Consider the following 26,687-nt stretch of genomic DNA (forward strand, 5'->3'; position numbering starts at 1 on the left):
TCTTGTCTCAAGATGGTACCTGCAAGATAGGTAGCCAGATGAGTAAAACTAGAACAGCAGGATGAAGACAGGCATGGCATTCCTCTTAGGCCATAGCCTTCAGCACACATATCCATGCAGAAGATGAATGAAAAACATCTGAGACATGGTCATACCCATCCCAGCCAGCTGCTGTCCAACGCGAAACAGTATTTACTAAACAAGTACACAGGAGAGACATTTCCATGTCTAACCAAACACAATGACTCACATCACTTTGACTCTGGCCAAGGAGAGTCCCACAAGTGGAATGCACAGACCTCAGCAGCACTGTTGGGCAATACAGAAAAGAGAACAGCGCTAAATGAGATAGTAACAGAATGTCAGGTGAAGGAGGTCAATCCATCCTAGTATTTTGATTTTGAATACTATTGGAACTGTCAGTGAAATCCAACTTCTGCCATATATGTGAGCCAGTGTGTACACCAAGTGCAAAGCTCATGGCAGATTCTCATATGCATTAGTCCCTACTTGTAAGATGTGTATTCATGGCAGGGCTAAACATAGAACAGAACTGTGAGACATATAAGAATACATTACAATTCAAAGCCGTGGTAAATCCAGTGAATCTGATAGACTATATTGATGTCTAAGAGGAAGACATTTAGATCAGGGCCCTCCACACGAAGAGGATCTAGGTGACACAGGCATACCGTAAGAAAACAAGTATTGACGGATTGCTAGAAGACATCGAGAGAATGCATACATACATAAAGTGGGATTGTCAGGAATCAATTGCTTGACCATCATCAGACCACAGCAAAAGGTAGCACTGGGAGTTCACATACTGAACCACCTTGGCATCATGGCAGCATGTATCCTAAGGGGCAGACAGCTCTGCGAGCTGTTTATGAACATCTAAAACAAGCAAGACTGTCCAGAGAAGGAAAACAAGATGTGGTAGTGTCAACATCTCACACAGGCCACCAGATTTCACTTACCCAATCTTTACTGTTTTTAGGCTTCCTCATGATCCATCACCTAATCTAGTCTAACCAGGTAATTTAGGGCCTGAAGGTTGGCGGCTGAAGTAGCTCCATTGATGGCGCTAAACTAAGCTGAGTGGGTCCTGCTGGGCAAAGATTTGTGTAAAAATAAAAAAAACAACTCTATTGTGCATTATTTGTATAGCAGTCCCTGGGAGGGACATGAGTGGCCATCGCCCTACCCAAAATAGGGCAGGTTAAGCGCCAGTGTACTCTGGTAGCCCTGTGGCAGATCGCCCACCAGATCAAGGGTTTATGATGGAGGAGCCCGCTGAGCCTCTGCCGGTGTAAACTCAGTGCTTCCTATGATGCTCAGTAGAGTGCGCTTACCACAAGTCTGACAAGGCAGGGGCACTGCCAGTTTACAGCAGTGCTCGTGTTCTGCCAAACTCTAAATGACGACCTAATTCTTACTGTTGCAGAAGATTGTCTCTCATAGTTGTTCTGCATACAGCTGTGGTCCACTGTGAACATAGCCTATGGGTATGCATCAGGCGGGCACTTTAATGGCACATATGGGTTGTGGGAGTCCTCCTTGATAAGGATGTTGATATACTTTGTAGGATATTCAGTGGACAGGGAGGTCACCAAGGTCAGATCTTGCAGTTAAATTAGAATAGCGACTGTTCCTATTAAGCTGCAGGACATATTTGCGAGTGCCAGGTGTGTCTGGCACTGAGGTGACAATGGCTCATGAGAAGATGGTTTACTTTAAAGATATTAGCAAACAACTCAAGATCACGTATGAAAAAGATATATCCGAACAGTTGTCATTTCAACACCCACTGGTTGAAGATAGTGTAGTGATATCTAATACCAGGCAGTTACTAGCGCCTCGAAGAGGTGTGTGGAATTTATACGATTTTTCAGGAAAGGTTATATCAAAACATGGATTTAGAGAACTTTGGGGCACATGCATCAACCATGTGACCAGTCACAAATAGACCTATTCGCAGAATTGGCCCATTTGCGACTTGAAAAATGCCTTTTCCGATGCATGTACCATATAGCATTCTCAATATAGGTAATCACAATTGTTTGGAATTACCTAAATTGCAAATGCATTTAGGGAATTGCAATTTGCGATTTCCTAATTTGAGATGCATGTAGCATTTCATAAATGCGACTGTGCATTTAGGAAACGCTAATTACCATCAACTTCAAGTTGATGATAATTTGTGCATGCATGGAAAAATGCACAAAAAATGCATTTTTAAATGCACTATTTAGCACACACATGCCTTTAGGGCATGTGTGCTACACTTGTGCAGACATACCTTTTTGGGGGTGCTTTAGTGGGGCCTTAGGCCCCCAGGCACCCTTGGATTTGCATTTCCAATTTGCGATTACCAATCTGGTAATTGCAAATTGCGAATGCATTGCCATTCATTGATGGAAGGCCCATGTGGATGTATGGGAATACGTCCCCAATAGAGATTAGCAACTTGCGGATCGCTATAAGGGAATGTTAAGGATTCACAAAATTATTTGCGAATCCTTCATGCATAGGCATTTGCGATGACTAAATAGCGAATCCTTAAAATTCGCTATTTGGTAATTGCAAATGGTTACCTTGATGCATGTGCCCCTTTGCATTTAGGTCGCATTTAAACGTCATTCAGTCCTCTGCAACAAAATAATTGTATTTGTGGAAAAATTGTCAACAGTGAACAACCTTTATTTGCTTACTCGGGAAAGAAAAGGTGTGCTTTTAAAATGTCTACCCTCTAAATTCCAAAATGTAGACAAAACATGATCTAAAATGATGAGACTTACTTGCCCAATCGGGAGAAATGGCTTACATATGCAAACAAAATCAAAACAAATGGTAAAATGTATAATTAGAACAGAAAAGAAAAAGTAGAACTGTTACATCAACGTGATGTAAAAGCGGATTCATGGCATAAACACAGAGCTTTATGTACCAGGAAGTCTGTTAATTCTCTTTCGTTGTCCTTTGCCCTGCTGTGGCAGTGTTCAGAAGCTTGTTCAAAGGGCGGTCACTTGCAAACATAAGTTACTAGGAAACTTGGGCGAACCGGAAATTGCATCAGGCTCTTGAGCATCCATGGTCTCATCAGGCATTTCCACCTCTTTCCTGAATGGCGTGTAAGGTGCACACCAATGAAGACATATTTCCCCACGCTCGGATGCAGTTGTTGGAACATATGATTCAATTCCTTGGCTGCTATATTGGGAGATGTGGACACCGGCTGTGTTTTTTGGCTTCGAACAAGTTACAAATTAGACTGGAGAGAAGTTGACTCTGCTTGGGGTCGAATTCCCACAGAAGGCTAAACCTCAGTTGATGGAACTGAGACAGAGTTCATCCCAAAGCAAGTGCAATTCTGGCAAAGGCACCTGTCTAACTTTTGCCTGACTCATTTCCAGTCCCCTCTGCCTCCTAATAATTCTGTTCTGTTTGAAAATATAGGATTCCTCTTTAGGCCATGAAACCTTCCAGGAAATCTCCTCTAAATGAAATCCACAGACAAAACAGTAATGCCATTATTTTAAAACCCTTTCACAAAATATATTATACCGAAAACATCTGAATTTGTTCCAAATAAATTCAGATTTTTAGCACATCTGCCACGAAATGCTTCGAAAAGTTGTCATTAGACATGTAAAATCCCATACAATGTAACCAGTTTATGAAATGACGCAAGGACACCGACCATGGGATGTCGACAACACATGCATCAGACCATGAAAAATGTAATGTCTCAAAGATTTTGTAACCATAATTTAGTTGCATAAAATGGCAACAGAGCATGGAATTTCCATCAAATCCCTGAAGGTGCAATAATGGAAAGTAGATCCAACATAACAAGATATGCTACAAGTTACAAACAGTGCCAAGGGAATGGACCATCCATAAAAGTCCATTAGTTCATAAAATGCCCATGACATATTAATAGTAGATAAATACCACATGACACAATCAGACATGAAATGCATTCACAAAGTAAATTTGTCCATTAAATATAAACAGTCCATAAAATAATGATCCCCCTGCCAACAGCGATGAAATGCACGCATGATATGGCATCGGTCATAAATTGCCTTATACATTGCCTTACTTCTGCAATGCCCCTTCCAGGGCGATTCCCCTTCGAGTGACATTGTTAGCAATGTATGCATTGCGACAACCCACCATGCAGTGTCTCAGCCAATGACTAAGGAGCAGCAGGATTGCATGCAGGAGACTCATCATGAATCTCACAGGTAAGAGCTTGCAGCAGCCACAGGAAGCTAGAAGTATTCTCTGTGCTAGGGTTGGGACTGTCCAAGATATTCTCTCCATGTTTTGTCTAAGTCTAATTGCTTATTTCGATTCCAGCATCATCTCTTACGTCGGGCGCTTGCTAAAATTCGCACAGAACTACATAGGATCTCTCCTTGCGAGACGTCATTGCACATGGAAATGCTTTTACAGATAAACCTCCAGAGAAAAGTTGTTACAGATAAATAGCATACTAAAGAAACCACTGAAGGGAAACTTTACAATGCAGTGAAGCACGGCCAAGAACATACATGTAAAAGTGTTTACGTCAGGATTAGTTAACCAAGAGATAATGTATTAAATTATTTAAAGATGCTTCAAAAGGGGTATGGAGAGGTTTAGTATAAGTTTAAGGGATAAGGGTAGGATTATGCTTTCAGGTTAAATACACTGGCATTAACCTCCAGCGATGGTGAGGTTGTCATCTTGATATTTCTTAGTCTCAAGGCTTGAGGGCTTTTCAAGTCAGTAATAAGGATAAACATCTCCACTGTGCTTTGATCACGAGTCTGTGTAACAAGAATTAAAAGGATGTGATTGCATTGACCTGAAGTATGCTTGTGATCAGCATACCATCTCCATATGGAACAGCTGATACCGAACCACCTGGATGCTTTTTTAGAAAGCGCGGTCTGGAGGGTGTTCCAGTAGTCCAACTTGATATCATTGGCTACTAAAAACAATCGCCTCCCCACTGGTAACGTCATAAGCCCGTCCGGGCTTGGAAATGAACTTTAAACCTAGTACAGTAGAAAACAGAGCAATAAAATATTTGAGTGTCGTGACGACGTTACAAAATATAATTCCAGAATTCCATTATAACCAGTGAGGTGAACGGTGACAAATGTCTGTTTAACTGTAAGCATTATTCTTCTTCTCCAGTTTTTGTCTTGGTCCGGCGTCTTTTCTTCTTCTACTGTAACCATTCTTTCCCTTTATCTTCAGTCCTGAATGAATTTCTTTCTGTTTCAGAAAAAGCTGCCTTTGACCACTTTGGCCCAGTGCCTCATGGAAGGTTCCACTATCCTTGGAGATGACTCTCTGCTTGGGTAAGACTCATTATACTCATGATTTGTGTCGTGGGAGCTCTATGACCAGAAGCAAAATGTCAGAATCTATTGTGGGATGAGAGACGAATACAAGAAGGGCACAGTTGACCACTAACTTTTACTGTGAGTAGCCGGGTATAGGACTCTTGATTCATCTACGGATTTGGCATCAGTAGCGGCTCCTCCGCTAAGGGGGAGGAGCGTCGCCTCACTGCTCAAAAGGAAAAACGAAGTGATAATAACTTAACGGTATTATCATTTTATTTTCCCTATTGCAGTCAGTGGCGGGGCAGGGCTGGCCAGAGCAGGGGAGGAGTGGTTTGCACTCCCTATTTGCTCATGACTGTTTGTACGGCCCTTTGGCACTTTGCATGTTCTCTACCAGGCTGCATTACACAGCCCGATGAGAAACATGCACAGGCTTCTTGTTTGCATGTGAGCGCCGAACCACAGTGCTCAGATCAATCACGATGCTGCTTTGCAGCATTGTGATTGGCTAAGGTAAGTTGTGTGCCCGGGTGCTTCCTGCTACCGGCTGGGACTGGAAACAGGAAGACGGAAGAGGACAAGGACGGGGAGGGAGGAGAGGCGGCGGGCAGCTGTTCCAGGTAAGTTTTTACTTTATCCCCCACCTACCCTACCGCCCCACTACCCGCGTCCAGTAGTAGTTGCTACTGTTAGCCATTACTGTTGCTCAGTTTGTCACCAAAGCAGGTTTTTGAGAGTCCGATTGATCATCACGTTCTTCTTGCTGAAACCTACCAAGCAAGACGGTCGGTCATAGATCATCAAGGACTATCCTCGGCTGCCTTCCAAATATTGCAAGCATTTGAGGTAGTACCCTCATTGTGTCAACTTATTCCTCAGTGGAGAAGGACTGTATGTCCATTGCCGACACAGTGACTGCATTTACAAGCAGTTTTATCGGATAATTCCTTTAACCTAAGCTTTGACTCTACTCCAGGCAGCTTGGGTTCAAGCGCCTTATGATTTTACTAGAGAGTGCATACATACTATTATATTTCATCCATATATATTGCCTATATTCCATTTGGTTACTTTCCACTACTTTGACAGAACTATTGTGGCTTTCTTGAAAAAGGCGTCCTGCACGCCGAAACGTGTGTAGAAGATCCAAAACTCAGCTACTGGATGAAATCATGGTTCATTCGAAAGATTGGACATATCATATTTTGACTTAATTTTGTATTATAAAACCATTTGAGTTTTTTGCCATGTTCAGTCATTATGCACATGTTTGTCAGAAGTATTTTACTGTCGTGTTTATTTTGTGATGAACGCTGCTATGATACTGTTCAGTACTCTATAAATGTGGAATTATTTATATAACTTTTATGATTAAATCGAATGATTTTATACTAATAAAATGAAGTTTTATTAGATTCTTGTGTACACTGAGTCTCCTACATTATACATGCGTTAGTTTAGGTCTTAATATTGTTTAGACCAATTGTTGCATAGGGATATTTTTTTCCCATTGTTCACTGTCCATCATAATGGGTCCAGCTGCATTATCCTGCAAACCCGAAAAACTATTTGAAAGCAAGGCAAATTTTATTGGAAAGTCACTGTATCATCAGGTCATTGAAAGAGATGGATAATGAACCTTAGGAGCCTGGGGCACAGATTACGGGTGGGATGCAGGAGACACCGGTCAGGGATCAGGTAGTGGTGGAGAGGTTCCTGTGCTATATAGACATAGTATGCAATGAACAACTTGTCTAATATCTTTTGTGTGTTGTACGGTTTAGCTTATTGCATCTATTTGCACTCAGATTTGCTCACTTTACATTTTTTGTTCCTCAGTTTACTTTCATTTGATTCGTTTTTTTACTTGTACCTTGGTACCTCTCTTACCTTTTGTACTGTAGAGTTCTGTTCTTTTTTCTCCCACTGCTAAGGTGTGCATTCTGGTTACCCTTGAGATCATCTGCCCTTTTTCTATTGGAGAAGCAGATAAACTTCAAATAACTGGTCACTTTCATACTGGGAAGTTGGTTCACTTCAGAAGTACTCGTTTGGCCTGATATGTTTTGCAATATACGGTCTGCAGAGGTTGCCCAAACTTGCCCTATGAGCAACGCTCTGTTTATAAACCATAAATCTCTGGCTCCAGCTGACCCCGGCCTGGATCTTCTGTTTTCCACCTTCCACTCTCTTCCACTCTGGATATGCACCCAGAAATGGGTTCCAATTCCATTTCCATTTCCAGGTTATTTTATAGAGGAAGTTTGGGATTGGCATCAAAGACGTGCTGTGCAACATCCTAATCTTGACAGTTTTCTAGGCCCAGCGAATTCCGATGTTCATCCTTTACAAGTGTTACCTCAAGCTATTACTAAGATTTAAGGTGGCATGGGAAACACCCAAAAAGAAAATACTTTCCAGCTATCCACTCTGGGGGTAAACCGTGCTGCTGCTCCTAGCAGAAGAGATACGGGGTCAGTTAGAGTGAATCCTGAAAGGTTGTCTCCTGATCAAAGACTGAAAACAGCACCTGAGGCAGGAAGTTGGGTTACTGCTTTAGTCTCACCGTAAAAGTATGCTGTGGGTTCTAGTGGATCCTGGGCCTTCATTGCTCAGTATAAATTACATTTTATGATGTTGCCTTAGCATTTAATAACTCAATTGTTTAAAGCTCCCTTTATGTTATTATATTTGATGAATGATGCATTGGGCCATTCATCTAAGTAATGAAATAATGCCATTTGCAATAATTTTGACCAGTTGCTGCAATGATTCATAATAGCATTCTGCTATGGCCAGAGACTTCAGCACATATAGGTCTACTTACATTACTGCAAGGAAGTAAATACCTCAATACATGTATTAGGCAGTTCTAGTAACTTCAGATAGAAGCAAGCTGGACGAATGAATCAGCAGCTGCTCCCTTTTACGATGTTCTTGGGGAGGAGTTGCAAGAAATCTTGGCACTGGTTGTGAATCGACCCACAGACATAACTTTCCAAATACATGCACAGCAAAAATCCTGAAAATATGAAAGAAGATGGGCACCCAGGTTCTAGGTGCCTTTAAATTCTTCCACGAGGAATCAGAATGACACAGGATCTGTGGATCCAATGCAGACTGGATCCTTACGGTGACCTCTTACTAAAGAGGAAAAAGAGAATTGAAGAACAGAAATACTTTGCTTACACTGTAGCCAATTCGGTTTTCTTGTAAGCAGCCGCGGTCTGTGCAGGTAACAGCGGTGGGGCCGCGTGGGGCCGCCTGGGGGGGTTTTCGATGGACGAGACATAGGGAAAATTGAATAAATTATGAATGTTCTCCCTGCATCGTCCCTCAAAATCCCCCTCACGACGCCCCACCGCAGTTACCTACATGGACCGCGGCTGCTTGTAAAGCAATGTCTCCAGCTTTTGGGAAAGCAAAAAGCTTGAATGTGATCAGCTAATCCAGGGTGGGCTCAGTTCAATTAGAAGAATGTGCTACTGATAAAAGACATTTCCTTGTAGAAGTTATGCGAGCTATTCCAACAAGACCACTACAAACAATGGCATTGATTGACAGTGGAGGTACAGGGTGTTTTATGGATTAGACATTTCATTCCCAGCCCAGTATTTGACTGCAAAGAAAGGAAGGATTTGGGATTATTAAACCCATATAATTGAACTTCTTTAGCATCAGGAGATGTGATGACAGAAGAAGAGACTGCGGTTACCGAAGAGGATCATGTTGAAACTTGCATATTTAACCAATGCATTTGCAAATATGGTCATGTTATGCACGACTTGGCTTTATTGTCATACCCTGCAAATAGTAATAATTAGATGAACACAATTATCAAATGTTTGCCAGGAGCATTGTTTTCCTCGTCCCGGTCTGCGTCACACACTGCAATGAAAGCCTTTAGCTGTTTCGAAATGTAACAGATTTGGAAAATACATTTTCTGAATGTCTTTAGTGAGAAGAGAGCTTATCCATCAGAGATAAGATTGCACCATCAACTTGATCCCTGGGGCAAAAAACCATCATGGCAGGATCTAGCCCTCACTGTGAAAGAAGCACTGAAAGAGTATCTGGAAAAGAACATAAAGAAAGGATTCTTCGGACGTTCACCAGCAGGAGCGGTGATCTTTTTTTATCTTGACACCTAATGCAAATTATAGACCTTGTTGATTATAGTAAATAGATTCCATAACCACTATAGGTTGTTTTGCTTTACCTTCAATTTCGGTATTATTGGCTCAAGTAAAGGAAGTGGTAGTATTTACCAAACTAGACCAAAAAGGAGCCCACAATTTGGTTACCATCAAGAGTTGAATAATCAAAAGACACCTTTTAACTCATTGTATGGCCATTTTGAGTATTTGCTCATGCTGTTTGGCCTCTGCAACGTACCAGCTGCATTTCAACACTCTGTTAATAATATATTTCGTGACAGCTTAGACACCTTTGACATATATTTAGATGCCATTCGTATTTTTTCGGACTCCATAACAGAGCACAAGGAGCATGTGGGAGAGGTTTTACAATGTCTCCGAAACTACTTGTATGCCAGACAGTGGACATTTTGCTTTGAGACCTCTTCCATATCCTTTCTAGGATTTGTGATATCATCTTTCAGAGTTGCGGTGGACTATCAAAAGGATGAAATTATTATATTGGCCGCAACCTCATGTGAACAAGATACAAACATTCATGGGTTTGCAACTTTTTACAGACAATTTATACAAGACTTTTCAACCATTGTCCTCCCCACTGCACAATTGACTAACAAAGGAGAACAATTTATTTGGGGAAAAGAACAGGAAGAGGCATTTAGGTTTTTGAAAAAAAGCTTTTACATCAACTCCTATCTTCGGACAAGTCTAAGAAATGATCTAATGCCAGACATGCAAGATGAAAATTGTTTGTTTCACCATTTTCCATACAAAATCACACATGCACCAGGGAGAGGCAGGGAAAGGCTGATGCAATATCACAGCACATACAGGGGGAAGAATGGCACATGCCTGTTTCTTCTATATTGACACAGCTTATAATAAGGCTGCAGATTTTCTCAAAAAGATATGTGAAAAATTAAGGTGAATAAAGAGTAGTGGTTACAAGAATCACCAAACCAGAGAAATCTTCAGGGAGGGGTTTTTATTGCATAAGAACAGACTTTACATTCCAGTAGAAGATCAACAGCAATGATTAAGTTAATTGATGCATGACACAAGTGCATCTGATCACCATGGCTCTAGGAAAACAAGGGAATTGGCAGAATGCACTTTTTGGTGTCCATGAATACAAAAGACTATTGAACAATACATCCAGAAATGTACTGTATGTGCACAAACAAAACCTTCTATGGAATACCAGCTGGCCTATTACACTTCCTCCCTGTGCCCAGCCAACCTTGGACCGATTCTCAATGGATTTTAGTGTTGATTTGCCTCCCTTTCAATGTCTGACTATGATACAAGTAGCAGTTGGCTCTTTTTTTAAATGGCTTATTTGATTCCTTTAGGAAATCTGACATCAGCTCCTAGATTGGCTATGGTGCTTTTAGAGAGATAACCATGTTCAATGGTTATCAGAGCTCATCATTATAGATAGGAGTGCACAGTTCATTTTTAGACTTTGGAATAAAATGTTGACTAAACTGGGTACCATTCATTGCAAATCAACTACAACACCACCACCAGGCAGATGGGCAGACAGAGTAAATAAGATATTTTAACAATATCTTCATTTTTTCTTATGAACTGGCCGCATGAGAGGTGAATGTGGTTTCGTATTGCTGAATTTTCCTACAACTATTCAATACACGCATATATAGGTTATTCCCTGTTTTACTGTACTTATGACATTCATCCTAGAATCTGCCCATCACAGTTTTAAACTACATACATTCTCCTGTGAAGCTCTTTTTGCAACATATTCAGGACATTCGCAAACCAGCTGTGGTATAGTAAGGGAAGGCACAACTGGATCAGAAAACATTTGCAGTCATAGATAGCAGGCCATAACATTGAAGCGGGGACATATGATATGGCTATCCTTGAATTCCTTGAGCATATTAAAAAGTCATCCAAATTTCACTCCTCATTTTTGAGTCCACGTCAAAGTGTTGTTGATGGTGGCAGTAACAGGACTATGGTTACAGCTTCCTCATAACTAGTGCAGGTGTCCTTTTGTACATTTCCCTGGTTAAGTCACCTTACTAACAGGGACAGAACCCTCTTCCAGAGGTATTGGTTGAGGGACAACCTGATTTTAAGATATATGCCATATAAGATTCTTGAATCAGGAAAGGATAATTGCAATATGCTTTTGGATTTAAATGGCTTGACAAACCAGAAAAGTCCTGTGAGCCTACCTCATGGGTACATGCATCTAAGTTAAAGAGTTCCATCGTAGATTTCCCAGCAAACTTTTCATATCTTCCAGCACAGGGGATTTTTGTGGGCAAGCGGAACTGTGAGGATTCATGACATGATATTCACCGTCCATCATGACAGATCCAAGTTTATTCTCTTGCAAACCTCAGAAAAGAGTTAAGAGTGAACTGCGTTGTTTGGTATGCCAGAGTAGTGTCATGTCAATATAAGGTTGGTAAATGAGCCTTTGGAGGGTGGAGCACAGATTAAAGGTGGGATGGAGAATATACAGGACATGGAAGATGTAGCACATGAAAGATGTTGTAAGGTTCCTGATTATCATTTCTGTTCTTACTCAGCTTTGATTTCTTCAGCTTTATTTTGTTTTGTCCCTTGGTTACCTCAGATTTGTTTAGTTTGTCTACTTGTACATTGTTATCTCTTAACCTTTTGTATGGCAGATTTCTGTTTTGCTACTTCTGTTTAGTTGGGTGGTATCCTGGTTACCCTTGCATTCATCAGCGCCTTTACTTTTGAGGAAGTTGTTAAAACCTTAAACATCTGGTCACAATTTAATGTGAGGAGGTGGTTGAGTTCAGAAGTACTCTTATGATTTAATATGTTTTGCAGTGTATGGCTAGCAGAAGTTAGCCAATTCAGCCCTTTGATTTAATGGTGTAACTACACACCATACATCTGCAGCCATGAATACATTATTCAAGCTCCAGTCAAATCCAGTCTGGATCTTCTGTTTTCCTCCCTTTCCCCTCTGGTTATACACTTCGAAAGGAGGTTGGTTCCATTTCCATTTAAACGTTCTATTAGGGAGGTAGTGTGGCATAGGCATGGAAGACCTGCTGTGTTGACCCTAAACCTGACAAAAGTGCAGTGCAATACCTCACTGTTTTGTGTTTACAGCACCCACATCAGTACAGTGAATATTCAGCAGTGGACTGTGGCGGAGAAGGTGGATCTTATTTGGATTGGAGTGGTGTAGAGGACAGCCAAAAACATAAGCTAGCAGCAAACCATGACCACCACCGTCAGGTGGTGCTGGTGCTTGGTTGTTCTCCTTTTTACCAAGGGACCACAATTAAAGATACATAACACTGAAGGCAGATCCTGAAGCCTTCTTGATCAGAGAGGAAAATGCTGCACAGGCGTGGGTGTCACCCTCGGTATCAGAGTTTTATGTGTAGAACAATATGGGGTTAGGGCTCCAGATGCACTATGATCGATCGATGGAAAATGGGGGTACTAAGTTGGACACTAACAGTCTCTGTCTCTTAGGACATGGCACTATAGGTTTTTTGTGCAAGTCACCATGTGAAACATGTCATTGAAAATGTAGCATTAAACATGAATGAGCCTTTCAGACTAACATTGAAAACCATAGACTTTGATTCCCCTTCGTCAAACTATTGTAATAGCCTTGTCAAGAGTTTTCAGGCCGGTCATGACGATAACATGTTTCTCTTTCTACTGTGCTGTATTGCAAAGGTAGGACTACCGCTGTTGTGCCATCAGGCCTCTATCAAGCCCAGGTGTAAAGAGTTTTCCTGCCATTGGAGCAAAATAAGGAGCATTCTGTGCCCTGCACGCCCTACTCTCCTCACATCTGATCCTAGACATTAGCTTCTACCACACTTAGGGAGCTAAAAGCCCCGGGTCTTCCCTGAACAAGCTGGCTAATTGGCGTAGGGGGATCTTGAGAGAGTTCTAGAGCCTAGCCTTTCAGCACTCTGTGGAGGGCTCGTCCTCTTAACCATGACGCCGCTATACACTGAGGTGCCTACGTACCAAGGGAAACCTTCACCACCTACTTCTTCCTCCTGTCTCTCCTGCCCTCTCTTCTATTACCTATCTGTTGTGTGCCTTAGACTGACTGTTCTCGATGCATTCTCAGTGTATCCAGTGTGATACTAGCGCTTAGGCGAACACCAGTCTATCTACGAGGTCTTTTCTCCATTTCTTCTAGCTTCCAAGCACAAACAAATGTTCAGACAAGAGCTTCTAGCTTGACATGTGCTCTTTATCATCGTCCCTTTTTCATTCCCTACTGTCCCACCTGGACTCATCCTCAATGCTTTGAGGTGCACAGTGTCCACTTTAGTTTGGTAGCTTTGAGTGCTCATAGTTAGAATATGGTGAAGCCTGGAGATATAGTGGTGCTGGTTGGGAGGCTCACTGAGGGACCATAGGGGGCAAAAGACCTGGCTAGGCAAATGGTAATTAGGTGTTCATTAGGCCTTTTATAACACAATTAAGCACAGAAAATTGGAAAAGCTGGAAGACCTAGAGAATTGGAAAGGTACCGGTGAGGTGGCATTAGAGCCAAATAGTGTGGAGAATTGATTTGTGCAGAGAGCAAAGGGAGGTGTCGAATAATTAATGTATTAGAATGATGTTGAGAGTCATGTTTAGTATAGTAAATGAGTCAGGATGCCTTTTATAACCCATAGTCTGGTTTTTCATTAAATTAACATTTGCACACCGAGAAACAATTTCCAAAGTTAACAGAAACATTGTGAGCTGGCTGTGACTGATGTCTATTTTGTTCTGTACTCATGAGGTGTTTAGTGGTTTGTGTCAGTTAGTTGCCTATAAATTTAAGGTCCAGTTATTAACAAGAAAAATAATTACCTAGGAATTCACTTGCATAGTAAATATTGGGGCTGTGTGCGGATAATATAAATAATGATGGAGTGCAAGAACCCTGGGAGAATAAATATTCAAATACAAATTAGTTGTACCCTGATGTGCACAAGTAGATAACTACATTTGATTTAAACATGTCATCATTTTCATTTAGGAAATTAGTTTGGTTCTCTGTAGTCTGGTATGAATTGCAGACACTCTCTTTAAATGTTCCATACTGTGTAAGTTCATATTTTGGTAATACACAACATTAATTTACACTAAAACTAGCCGTTTGCTCAAGCCTCACTTTGATATGTCCATTGTGTACACTAGAAGTGATTAACGGTAGTGGAAAGTGTAAATAAAGAGTTTACATTAAATTACAAACCCTGCTGTTGTATAACACTCTTTGCTCAAGAACTGGTGTTCTTACAGTTCCTGGGAGAGCATGACCCACGGGCCCCCTAAACTAAAGCCGTACCCTTGTTCCTCTTCTTGTACTCCGAGACTGTTGTGATAATGTGCTGTCCTGCTTGAAAAGGCATTTTCTTGTCTCTTCACAGGAAGATGCTCCGGTTATGTGGGGAAGCCGAGGATAAACTCGCACAGGAGCTGACACACTTTGAGGTGGAGGTGGAACGAGATGTAATAGAACCTTTATTTGTTCTGGCTGAGGTAAGTGTTTCCAATGCCACTTCCGGGTGGTAAGATGAAAGAGAGGCCATTTCTTTTCAGACAGAGAGAGTGGTCGGATCTTGCTCTGAAATGTATGTGGCTGACCCTTTATGGTTTAGAGTCTAACTTGATAGATCCTCAGTCCAAATGAATGAATGAGACTGAATCAGTTTGAGAATGGCACTGTCCAAGTCATCTTTAAATGTAAGCCTCATAACAGTTTGGCTTTGCATATTATTCTTTTTTTCTAAAGCTGTAGGGCCCAGATTTGAAAACGGCTTGCGTCGCCATTGCATCACACAAGGCGACGGAAGGCAACACAAGCCCTTCAGTCAGATTTACTGAGCCATGTAAAGCCACCTTGCATGGCGTAGTAAATCTGGAGTAACACAGTACAGCGCAAGCTGCTGGCTTTCGTTACTCTTCGTTGGGAGGGTGTTTCATGGGTAGAGCATGTGTATTTCCATGCATCCACCCATGGTTTTTGTTGCATTTCCAGATATATTTCTCCTTGGTATTTCTTTTTTCCCCTGGTATTTCTTGGTATTTCTTTTTTTTTTATATTTCTTTTGTGCATTCTGCAGCACACTTAGAAGGAGGAAAATGCCTCTGAGGATTGTTTTTGTACAGGAAGGTGTCCCTTTCTGCACAGAAACAATCTTTTTTGTAACACAGGCACTTGTAGAAATGCACCGTATATTAGTAAATATTGCACATTTCTGCTCTCTTCATTTGACGCAGCACAGCAAGTTGTGTTGCTGCCTTGCCATGTGCCAAATCTTAGTAAATCTGGACCCAAGTGTTATTATATTTCTACAATTGCTTGTTACAGTACAGCTACTTCATAAGAAAACAGATAAACTTGATGAAAGGCCAGCAGAGCTGGATCAGAGTTATTCAAATGTCAGGCTGCATTTGGCATGTGACAACCTTACAGTAATTAATTCTACCCCTGCCCTATCAGGCTGTTAGCAAATTCTACAAACTCTTTATAAGAAGAAACATTCACCTGACAACTTGTAGTTCTGTATGAGCCAATACAGAGAGTCATTGTTGTTAACTAAGCCTTAAAGGGACAGTGATCTTTCATTGCATCTTACCAAACCTCTTTGGTTGACAGTGTCAAGTTGGTCACATATTATCTTCTTCCTTGGGTCCTTCAGGTGGAGATACCCAACATCCAAAAACAGAGGAAGCACCTAGCAAAGTTAGTCCTGGACATGGATTCCTCGAGAACAAGGTAAGCCAATAATGGTCATTAGAGGTCTATCGTTCATAACTATCATAACCAAGCAGTTGAAAGTAGAAGCATAACCTAAGTCACTGGATTTTAAGACCTATTTGCAACCTATAGGTCACAAATTTGAATCCAGTCATCCTTGTGTAGGATTCTGGACCCCTCTACCAGGCAAAACATATTGTTCTAAGCGGAGGAAAAACTCAGAACATCAGGAAGTTGTCTAGTCCGTTCAAGGTCTTACTGGTAGCCACGGCCACTGAAATTATGTGATTCTGTGGCTGCACCATTTCAGCATAATAATGGATTTTCCACATTTACCATATAATCCATCATCTACCATGCTGCATAATGTATAGCTTTAAAAGAATTGTTTCTAGCTCAAACCTGTAAAAGAGTAACTAAAAACCCGGTGACTCGTGTTACCACGCATTTGGAAAGATTGAAGGGTGATCTTTCAGTTGCTTATTGCTGTTTCTGATGTTTAAACTGGTACTAACGAGATGCAATATTTGCCCAGACTGTACTCCCATGTGTGAAAATTACAAAATAATAGTAATACTGTCGCAAAATGTGCTGCATTATGCCACATCATTTGCCTTTTCTTGCCAAATAATTGAGCCAACCCTGCCACATAATTTGCTCTTCCCCTGCTACATAATTCCTGTGGCCCTGCTGGCAGTCCAGCCAGTGACAGTTGCTTTATCATAAGCAAAATAGAGGCATCTGTGAGCACAGTGCAAAAACACAAAGAGACTTTCAAAAAAATCATTGGCAAAGCCAGTAGTCCAGGCTTGCATTTTGAGCCCTTTAATTGAAGATATCAGTCATTACCCTGTTTAGAAACCAAGCTTAGGCACGGGTAACATGCAGGGCTGAACTGTCCATTTTGCCATTCATTACCATGGCGTAATTCTAGTCACTGCCTCTTGCTTTGCCTGGCTTTTTAGAATTTTTATTTGCAAATGCTGATTTTAGCTTTTAGTACGGCTCCGGTAACATGAAAATTGTACACCTACATCTATTTTTTATTGTAAGACAAACTGAGGTCATCAATCATTGCTGAATAACTGTAATTTGTAGATAATGATTTGCTAGACAATTTTGAGATGGTCTACCACCCTTCTCAAAAATGGAAGCTCTCATGGTGCTGGATTATGGTAGTATTGCAGCCTATGGTCCTGCTTTACATCGGGACCAGCTCTGAAAAAGTGGAACTTTATGCTTCTGCCAGAAAAAGAAATGTGCACACACTAACTTGGTAAGTTGTGACTTAACTGCACTGTTGGTGCACTGGTATTGCGTGCAACCAGTACCTTTTTATTCAGGTGCCTACATCTGTGGTATAAATCTAGGCAAAGTCAGCGACTCATTTGAACTAGACCGTGCCCACTTACATTGCACTGATGGCAACTTTGCTCCTGTCTAATAGGTATTACAGACAGGGCATGGAAGGAGTCGGATACCTCTTTCATCTTACTTGAGGACAGAGGATGCTTCAAGACTAAATAGCTTTAAAACACTATGATGTCATATCAACTTGTTAGGTGCAGGGGTGCCGCCTGACATATGATGGTGGACATTTATTGTAAAGTAATGACGTAATAGAGGACTGGCTCCTGATCTTTTAAGGTTCTTCGTGCCATTATAAATAGTATATGCATAGAAAAAAGAGTTTATGTTCCCTTTATATACCCACTCTACTCAATGGGAAATTAATGTAATCTGACCTCTTCTGTCTCTATTGGATGACCTTCAGATGCAGGGCATTTAGTCTGCTGCTTTCATCCTCTTCACCCATAAAATCCTTCTTGGTTGTCACTGTTGTTGCAGAGGGGATTGGATTTGCACCTTGCAAGACTTTAGTGCAAACTCAAGTACAAGCGGCAGATGAATCTTTAGTCCCTACTGAGGTTTCCCATTGACAAATCAGCAATACATCAATAAAAGCGAAGCACATTAGGCTCCAAATGTTTAACAGAGATTTACAAATCATCAAGGTTTAGTAGCAGATTAACAAAGTTAAAAACTCAAATTATGCAATCAGTCATACATCGATTATCATCCTATAGACACATGGGTCAAGTTAATTCAGAGCTATTCAAAATAGCAAATAGAAAGATTCAGGGCCTTATTACGACTTTGGCGGTCCTACAAGGGACAGTGCAATGCACCATCAACTGTAGGCCTGCCAAACCCGTGGTGTGAACGCCCACGAGATTAGGAGTTTAATCCAGGTCTGGCGGGTGGTCCTGCAGCAGTCTGATGGCGGCGGACTGCTAGGCTCATAGAAGAGTATATCATGTAGAGCGCCAACTGCAACTTTCTGCACAGTGTGGCACACATGCCACACCGTGCAGGTAGGTGTGGTGCATATCTCGGGGGCTACATGTGCCCCCCGCATGCACATTCAGGCCAAAATCCAGCAGGGGGCCCCTAATGTTGCCATTCCGCCACCCTTTTCATGGCGGATTCACCGCCTTGAAAAGGGCGGTGAAATGGCAACTTAGAATATGCTTGGTGGTGCCAGCAGCAGCACCCCCAGCATATTCCTGCCAGTGAAAGACTGCCGGCCCAGCGGGACTCCTTGATCCCGGCAGTGCCAGCGGTCTTGTGGTGGTCCGACCGCCGTAGTCGTAATACAGCAGGTGTTCCCGCAGTGTGGTGGTCGGTGGACTGCCAACACGTGTACGGCGGTCCCATGGGCTGCCATACGCGTAATATGGGCCTTAGTATGGTAAGTGAGAATGGATTTGCTCAGGAGTCTATCTCTTTTGAGCTAGAGCAAAGTAAGGCGTTGGATCCCAAGAGGGTTGAAAGGGGCATTGAGTCTAACTAGCTCAGCAATGCATAATTAAATGATATAATTTCCAAGCATATGCAACAACCCCCATGGTTCTCAGGGAGAGGGGACCAATCAGGATAGAGCTTTGCACAATAAGAAGGCTTCACCTTTCTTCCCAGCCATTTTCTACTTCACGATCTTCAAGAGATATCTTGTAACAGGATGATACCTCACGGTCAGCTTACCCCAGTCACAGTTGTTGAACTTCAATATCCACTCTCTATAGAACACACACAGGTAAATAATTCTCACAGACAACAAAACATTGTAACAATCCAATTACCACGAACTACATCATCTTGGCTGCTGAAATGAGAGAAAGTGCCTGTGTGAGTCATTAAAACTGCTCCCTATATTAACTATGGCTACCTTAACATGAACATCATTTTCTATGGTCGGTCTTAACACTCTATATCACATAGTTATCACACAATACATTCAACTATGGAGGGTCCCTTGCCTCATGACTTCTCTTACTTCATCCCTCTACTTTCCTTTTCCTCAAAAAGCCATAGTGACATGTTGTCAGCGTTTCTTAAACAATGACACAATGCTCTATGACATTGTCAAATCTGACTCTAACCAAACTGCTATATTCCAATAAACAAACTATCACAATAATTGATCATATTTTGTGGCTACCCTTCAGTGGTGTACAGGTAAGACGTCTGTTCCACAAACTTCAAATCAGTTGAAATTCGATTACAACCATTCAACTATTCATAACTTTCATAACTTCCAGACAGCATCTCAGAATTGATGACAGAGAACCCAGGACTCCATCAAACCCCAATAAGGTGTATTTTTTTGGCATGCATGTAATGTCTGACCACCAGATTGAATCAGAAGTGTGACTGATTGAAGAGGCATAACAATTAAAGAGGGATAAGAGAATTCTTTTGAAGACATATGATTTGTTTGGTTTTGGGCAATTTGAGGGTGGGGAGTGCGGCAGTGGGAGTAGCCATGAGGCTGATAGCATGGTGAGACGGGAATAGGTTAAATCATTGCAATGTTTTTCTTCCATTGAATAAGATACAGCTTTATAATATCTCAGTTATTGAACCTTGCGCTCTGGATCAAGTTCGAGCAAATTGACTTCCTAATTGAGCTAGGTCCAGGGAAAAGTCATCTAAAGCCAACATACAATGGATGTTTTACTTCCAAGACAGTAGTCTGTTATAGACAGGACATGGAGGCTTTTTTGTTGTCAATTTCTTACTGTATAACTTCAACAGTACTTCTGGTGGGACTGCCGCTCTCAGGGTCATATTATTATATCAACGGCTAAAGCGACTTTTTATCAAGTGTAATGGCGTGGTTGCCATTACACTTGATACACCTGCAGAGGGTGTGCCAGCATTCTGCCAAAACAAAAACATGTCTGCACCTGGATGGGACAATAACACATCATGCTGCCCCTGCAACTGTCGCTTCTCTGCCTTTTCAGCTAAGATCAATTGTAGTATCTGTTCATATCAGTTTAATGCTACTTCTAAGGCTAAGAAACTTTTGGCTCTACAGAACACATTAACTACTATAACTTTCCAGTACCTCCCATCATTTCTTTGTAACCAGATTACATTTTCTCTTGCATCACAAAACTTTCTCAGCTCATGAGGGAGCTTTAGATAATTTACCACATCTCCTTTACAGTGGATCACCTAAACACAAGTCTCTGTAATGTGTATTCATTAATTTCCACCTGCATCTGAAACACAGGACTATAGCAACTCAAACCACCGTGATATTCTTCGTATTGTTTTTATTACTACGTTTTAGGTCACCAATAATTGTGGCCAGTCGAAATATTTTGGAATGAGTGACTCATCAGTTATAGCTAAGAAATGACTAGTCATCAGAATTCTCCCATGACAGCTCTGCATTATTACTGATTCATTGTCACATTAGTACTAATACGAGTAAAGACTTCCTTCTCATCTCTTGTTGCCCTCATGCAGATCCCAATTTTCTCAATGATTATGCTGATCGTGTAACAAAAGTTGCAACATTTTTAGTTAACTGGCTTTTCCTCTCTAACTCTTTCCGTATCGTCAATGTGTGGGATGACTCACTTCACAATGCACCCTAACAACATACTTAAATAGACTTAAAGCAAAGACTGTAAAGCCTGATTCACAGCAAGGGACATTCCCTCAATCTTATTTTCAGCACTGGCAAAGCCGTCATGACAGTTAACTTTTCTCTTCTTAGAATATGTATGGTGCAAAAGCGACACAAATTTAAAATGAGATTTATGAAGCCCCACAGAGTGGCTTCACAAATCTCTAGTAATGCAATGCAGTGTAAATTGCTGCGTTGCATTACTCTGCAGCAGGGAGGCATTTCCTAGGGCGTTGCGTGGGTGTTCCCATACAACATTTATGGCTTTTTATGCATTCCTAGATATAACAGAAGTGGTAGATGAGCGAATGCACCAAAAACCTATGTCTCCTCAGGTTAGGCCTTAAAACGAAATACCTATATCATTCATGACATTCATAAGCATGTAAGAGCATGGCGTGAAATATAAAAAATAAATGAATGCAATTTTGTCATAATCATATCAAACTTATCATTAGCCCTCCCATCCCTAATGTAACACCCCTGTGCATCAACCACCACTTGAGTGAAACTGAAGACCACATGCTTCAAACAATGTCGTACTTTTGAGACCATAGTTAACCAGGATTCAGTGCCTCTCTACAAGTGATTATTGTGTTATGAGCTGAAAGTGGGAATTTCTGGTTCTGCTCCACTTGTCATCTCCTGCTCACTGTGTTGTTTCCACTTTCTCCAATTCAATGTTGCTCTACCCTCTCCTCTAGATCTCTCTACACCTCATCTCTGCCCTCCTCCTCCTTCTAATGTTCATCCTCTTGTGGAACACCAAAGTACTCGCTTCTCCACTTCCTACCCACCTCACCTCAAATTATCATATATATGTCGATTGGAATTATGGAGTGAAGATTTGGGCACATCCCAATTACAACTAAATTACTTTAAAAAGTCAACTCCATTTTATCCTCTTTTCTGTGGGTAACAAAAACCTAGCATGTCCTTGCTAAAATTAATTCGCCCTAAATCAGAAGGTGGAGTTAATTTTCTAGATGTTTATGCTTACCAGAAAGCTTTCCTATTGTGTCATGCCTCTTTATGGCTGCTTGACTCTACAGATGATTGTCCTCTCTGGACATTAGTAGAACGCCTCTTTCTAACTCCTTACTCGTTCTGTGAATACCTTTCCTTTTCACGTAAACCACAATCCATTTCAACTCCCATAATAAAGCACACTTCTAAATTACTTGAGATACCTTCACACTCTACTCATGACTCTAAAAATTCCTTCTTAAACTCAACGATTTGGCATAATAAAAACTTATTGATCCATACCAAACCCTTTTACTGGAAGACCTGGAGACAAAGAGGCTTAATATGGATCCATCAATTATTCTCAGAATCACAATTTATACTTTTTGATGCGCTCAAGCAGTTATTCCATTTACCTACCTCCTTTATCAATAAATATAATTTACTTAAACAACAGTGCTGGAATCTCTTTCCCACCTTCCCACTACACTAAACACTCCTGACAAGTCCGAACCCTCTATCAGTCTTCAGACATTGTTACTGACTACACCCAAGGCCTCTATCATCTACAAACACCTACAAGGTACTGATAACAAAAGACAGAAGACAAAAATGGAAGAAGCCTGGGAACAAGATTGTACTACGTGCTGGCCATAATCAATGTGGAAAGGTATATGGACCAAATTACGTAAAGCCTCTAGAGCAGCAAACATTACCCAAACATTATTCTTTGTCCACAATAGATTGTTACTCACACCAGCCTCTCTATCTAAGCGCTTCTCATCTACCCCAGACACATGTTGGTCATGCTCTTCCCCCAATGCTGACCTTTTTCACATGTTATTCAATTGCTCACAGGTACACCTCTTCTGGAAACAAGTATGGTCTCAAATTAACTTAATTTACGACACTAAGTTTCCTTTTTCTTTCACTCACATCTTCTTAGGTAGTATTTCACCCATTTGGGATGATACTCTTCTTAATGTCAAGATTATAGACTTATTGTTGGCGGTTGCCTTTCAACAAATTACTGTCAACTGGAAAGATTATTCGAAGATTTCTTATAGGACTTGGTGGTACACTGTTTGCCATAATCACAGGTTAGATACTGCTTTTGTATATCCTCCTCGCATGGCCATCAAACGTGCTGACTTCTGGTCGTCTGTCACAATCTTTGATACACGTGCTAAAAAATGTTCATTACCACAACCCTCTCAACAGGAGGTTCTTAAACCCCCCTAGATTCCCTAATAGTTCCATAAGCTTCTACTATCTACCTAGTTGACATATGTATTTCATCTCTTTTGCATTTTTCTGTCTCATTCTCACATTATTAGTCTGATTCCTTTATTCTGTATGTAATGAGCTTGGAATGTAAAGATGTATAATTTTTACTGCATATTGTGTTTAGTCACTTCAAATTATTTTCAATAAAATTATGTGAACTTAAAAGAATTTGGGCACACACCAATATGACAACCCAGCAAATAATGTAGTGGGGTACCAAAAAGCCATTTGCTTGCCAATCATTCCTTCTCTATAGTAAAATTATGAGTTTCTTTGGGTGATACATTTCTAATAACATACAAGGGAGGGTGTTCTTCATTGCTGTTATCTCGCTGAGATAGTACGGCACCCAAACCAATCCTAAAGTGTCTGTTTGCAAGAAGGAAAGAAGGTGGCAGATTAAATGGGACAATTTCTTTAGGGGACACTTTAAGGGTACTGCATTCTCTGCAGAATGATGTATGAATCATGCATAGTACTGAATCAGCTTTAAAATGACCTTAAAGCTTTCTTAGTATTTGGGAAGGGAAGCACTGTCTAGCCTACGTTTTATCTATGTAAGAGAGGATGAGCCCATTGTGCAGGCTACAGCCAATTACTGGACTTCAGTGATGTCTATTCTTGGGATTGACATGTAATCCTGGTTTACCAAAGTGGATGGAAATAAAATGTTTAAAATGTACAAAATGTGTGGCCCAGTCAGGGATGTAAATGATGATGTCATCAAGGTACTCATAAGTGTATTGCACAGTGGTTCATTGTAGAACATACTGTAACTTTTGAACTGTAGCTGGTGCCCAATAGAGTCTGAAAGAAAGTTCCTGAAAAAGTGGAGAAACTTTACTTTTGCTATTGTTAAGTGTAAGGGCAATGTGCTAATACCCATTGGTTAAATTGATTGTATGAAGGAACTGGGCATTGCCTAGTATTTTTTTTAATCCGTCTACCCAGGGCACAGGATAATGGTTTAATTTGGTGAGGTAATTTTCATAATTGAAGTCTATACATACTCTCATCAAATCGTCTGATTTCATAAGTAAAATAACGTGAACATTTCAGGATGATTCAATTATGTCTTCTGCTAACACTCTCTGAACTTTCTGTTCTATGTCATCTTGTGAGGTCTTTGTCATATCACGTTACGGGGTTCTGTTAGAATCTGATATTGTATTAAAGATTTGTTAAATGTTTTTTCTGAACAAGTTTGAAAACAGACCTTGTAAATGGCTCAGATCCATTTCTAGGCTTGGGTTTCAGTTGTGGCCCATTGGAACAGAAACGTCTGGTGATGAGCACAACAAGGTGTAATGCAGTTTAGCGAGAATGGCCACAGAAGAATTAGGAGGTAAAGTCTCTGAGTCTGGTGGTACTTCAAAGGGTCTTCCCATTTCTTTAAGTGATTAACGTGTTAGAACTGTTCTGGCCGCCTTCGATGGAGTGGAGATATTTGGTAGTTGTCTGTGAATATCTTAAGCAATGAGAAGAGACCCTGCCAACTAGCCTTTAACTTTTTACCAGCCAAGAGAAAGAGTACAAGCACTTTTTCTCCTGTTTTGAACACAATCCGCTTAGTGTTGTTTTGATGTATTCTGGTCTTTTGTTATACATACTCTTTCTCTCTCCCACAAGACACAACCTACAATCAAATTGTTCTGTAGACTTAGAATAAATTTGAATCTGCCAAGTAGCTTCTTTCTTGTTGCACAGAGCAAAAGTCCTTGCTATTTCCCTTTTTTGCTTCCTGTCAAGGCTTGACCTTCTTGCCTCTTTGTATAATATTCTGTGCTCTCCCTGCCTAGGCTGAGCCTTTCAATTGAGTTATATTCTGCACTGATGGTGAATACCCCCAGTCATTGTTTAAAATTAAACATATTAGGGAATATCTTGAAATAATTTCTTCATTTGCCTCTGAGCAGTTGATAACTGGACTGCCTGTACCAAACCAAGAATACATTTCTCAAGAAGGAGATATTGATTGTGAGGTTCCAGGTCGATTCCTGGAAAGCTGGCTTTCTCCAATGGTATATGGCCAATGCTGTCATAAATAATAACAGTGAGGCATCTTCAGCAACCTCAAGCTGAAAGTGATCATAATGGTAGCAGCTGTCACTCGGACTACCTGTTTCTATTTTGTGTGTTGGGAAGGATCTTTGCTAAAGTTTCCTCATAGGGTGGGGGATATATCATTGCTTGTCATATGCAGGTTTGACTCACTACTAACATTTAAATGGGTTCACCAAAATACCTCACAAAACAATTCCATTGTCTGTGAAATGCAGCAGCCTGCTAGTCTTATAATAATAGTGCCAAGAACTGTACTGTACCTGTACTGAAACCAGTGGATACCTGTGGTATCCTGTATGTTCCCAGTCACAGTATGTCTAGGCTGGTGTATGAAATGCTGAGAGGGAATGATATAATATGATGTTGGTGTGGGGTGTGTAATGGAAGATAGGAGACCGGTAGTTGGAGGGAGGATGACACCCTGACAGGACCTGCCTGCTGTGGCTGTATCCTAAGGTCCTAACATGAAATAGAGAGCTTACCTCCTACCTGAATGGCTTTAAACTCTTTCATGAAGATCCTGACTTCCGACTTCATCATTACCAGTGTCCAACTGAGAGCCATGACATTGTCCATTGTGTCCTTTACACAGTAGGCACCGCATCTCAAGGTGCGATATTCAGGCACTATTGACCGGTGCAGATAAGGTTTTCTTCAACTTCTTTTCTGCTGAGCACAATACATTTCTAAAGGTGGTGTGTTCTGGATAATTCTCTTCCTATTCTTCCACCCTTTGAAATCGGAGATTTTGATAACCATCTTTCACCCAAAAGACTCCAGAACAAATCACTATTTCTGGTGTAATCTGAGTACATCCCCAGTATTCTATTGGTATTACAAGCGAGTAAAGCAAATCCAGGCAACAGGATGCTCAAGAAAAACAACTTAGTGAAACATAATATAGCAGCCAAATGTCTGATCAGTAGAGCGCAGTGACTTAAATTCAGCTTAGTCAAATTTTATTAGGTCTAATGGATTGCCATGCATCTAATCACTTACCAATAGAACGCAATGCCATTTTGTTACAGCTGTCTACCATCGCAATAACACTCAAGGACATCACTGTGCATCTTGATGAGAAAATAGAGCACAATGGCATTGTAATGCAGCTTTGCATTATAGTAAAAAACTTAAATCAC

The 26,687-nt window shown here is 40.9% G+C and overlaps 1 protein-coding gene and 1 pseudogene across 4 annotated transcripts in view; both read left to right on the plus strand.

The window, feature by feature from the left end:
- Positions 1-26,687, plus strand: part of ARHGAP44 (Rho GTPase activating protein 44) — a 481,248-nt gene that overhangs the window by 328,705 nt on the left and 125,856 nt on the right. For all 4 annotated transcript variants that reach the window (XM_085616812.1, XM_085616814.1, XM_085616815.1 and 1 more), the window contains exons 4-6: positions 5,284-5,360; positions 14,914-15,025; positions 16,189-16,265. In XM_085616812.1, coding sequence (XP_085472938.1) covers positions 5,284-5,360; positions 14,914-15,025; positions 16,189-16,265 — 266 coding nt within the window. The remainder of the gene's footprint in view (positions 1-5,283; positions 5,361-14,913; positions 15,026-16,188; positions 16,266-26,687) is intronic.
- LOC146809954 (U2 spliceosomal RNA) lies at positions 20,537-20,717 on the plus strand (annotated as a pseudogene).

This window comes from Triturus cristatus, chromosome 7 (assembly GCF_964204655.1).
Source record: "Triturus cristatus chromosome 7, aTriCri1.1, whole genome shotgun sequence".
Classification (NCBI taxonomy): Eukaryota; Metazoa; Chordata; class Amphibia; order Caudata; family Salamandridae; genus Triturus; species Triturus cristatus.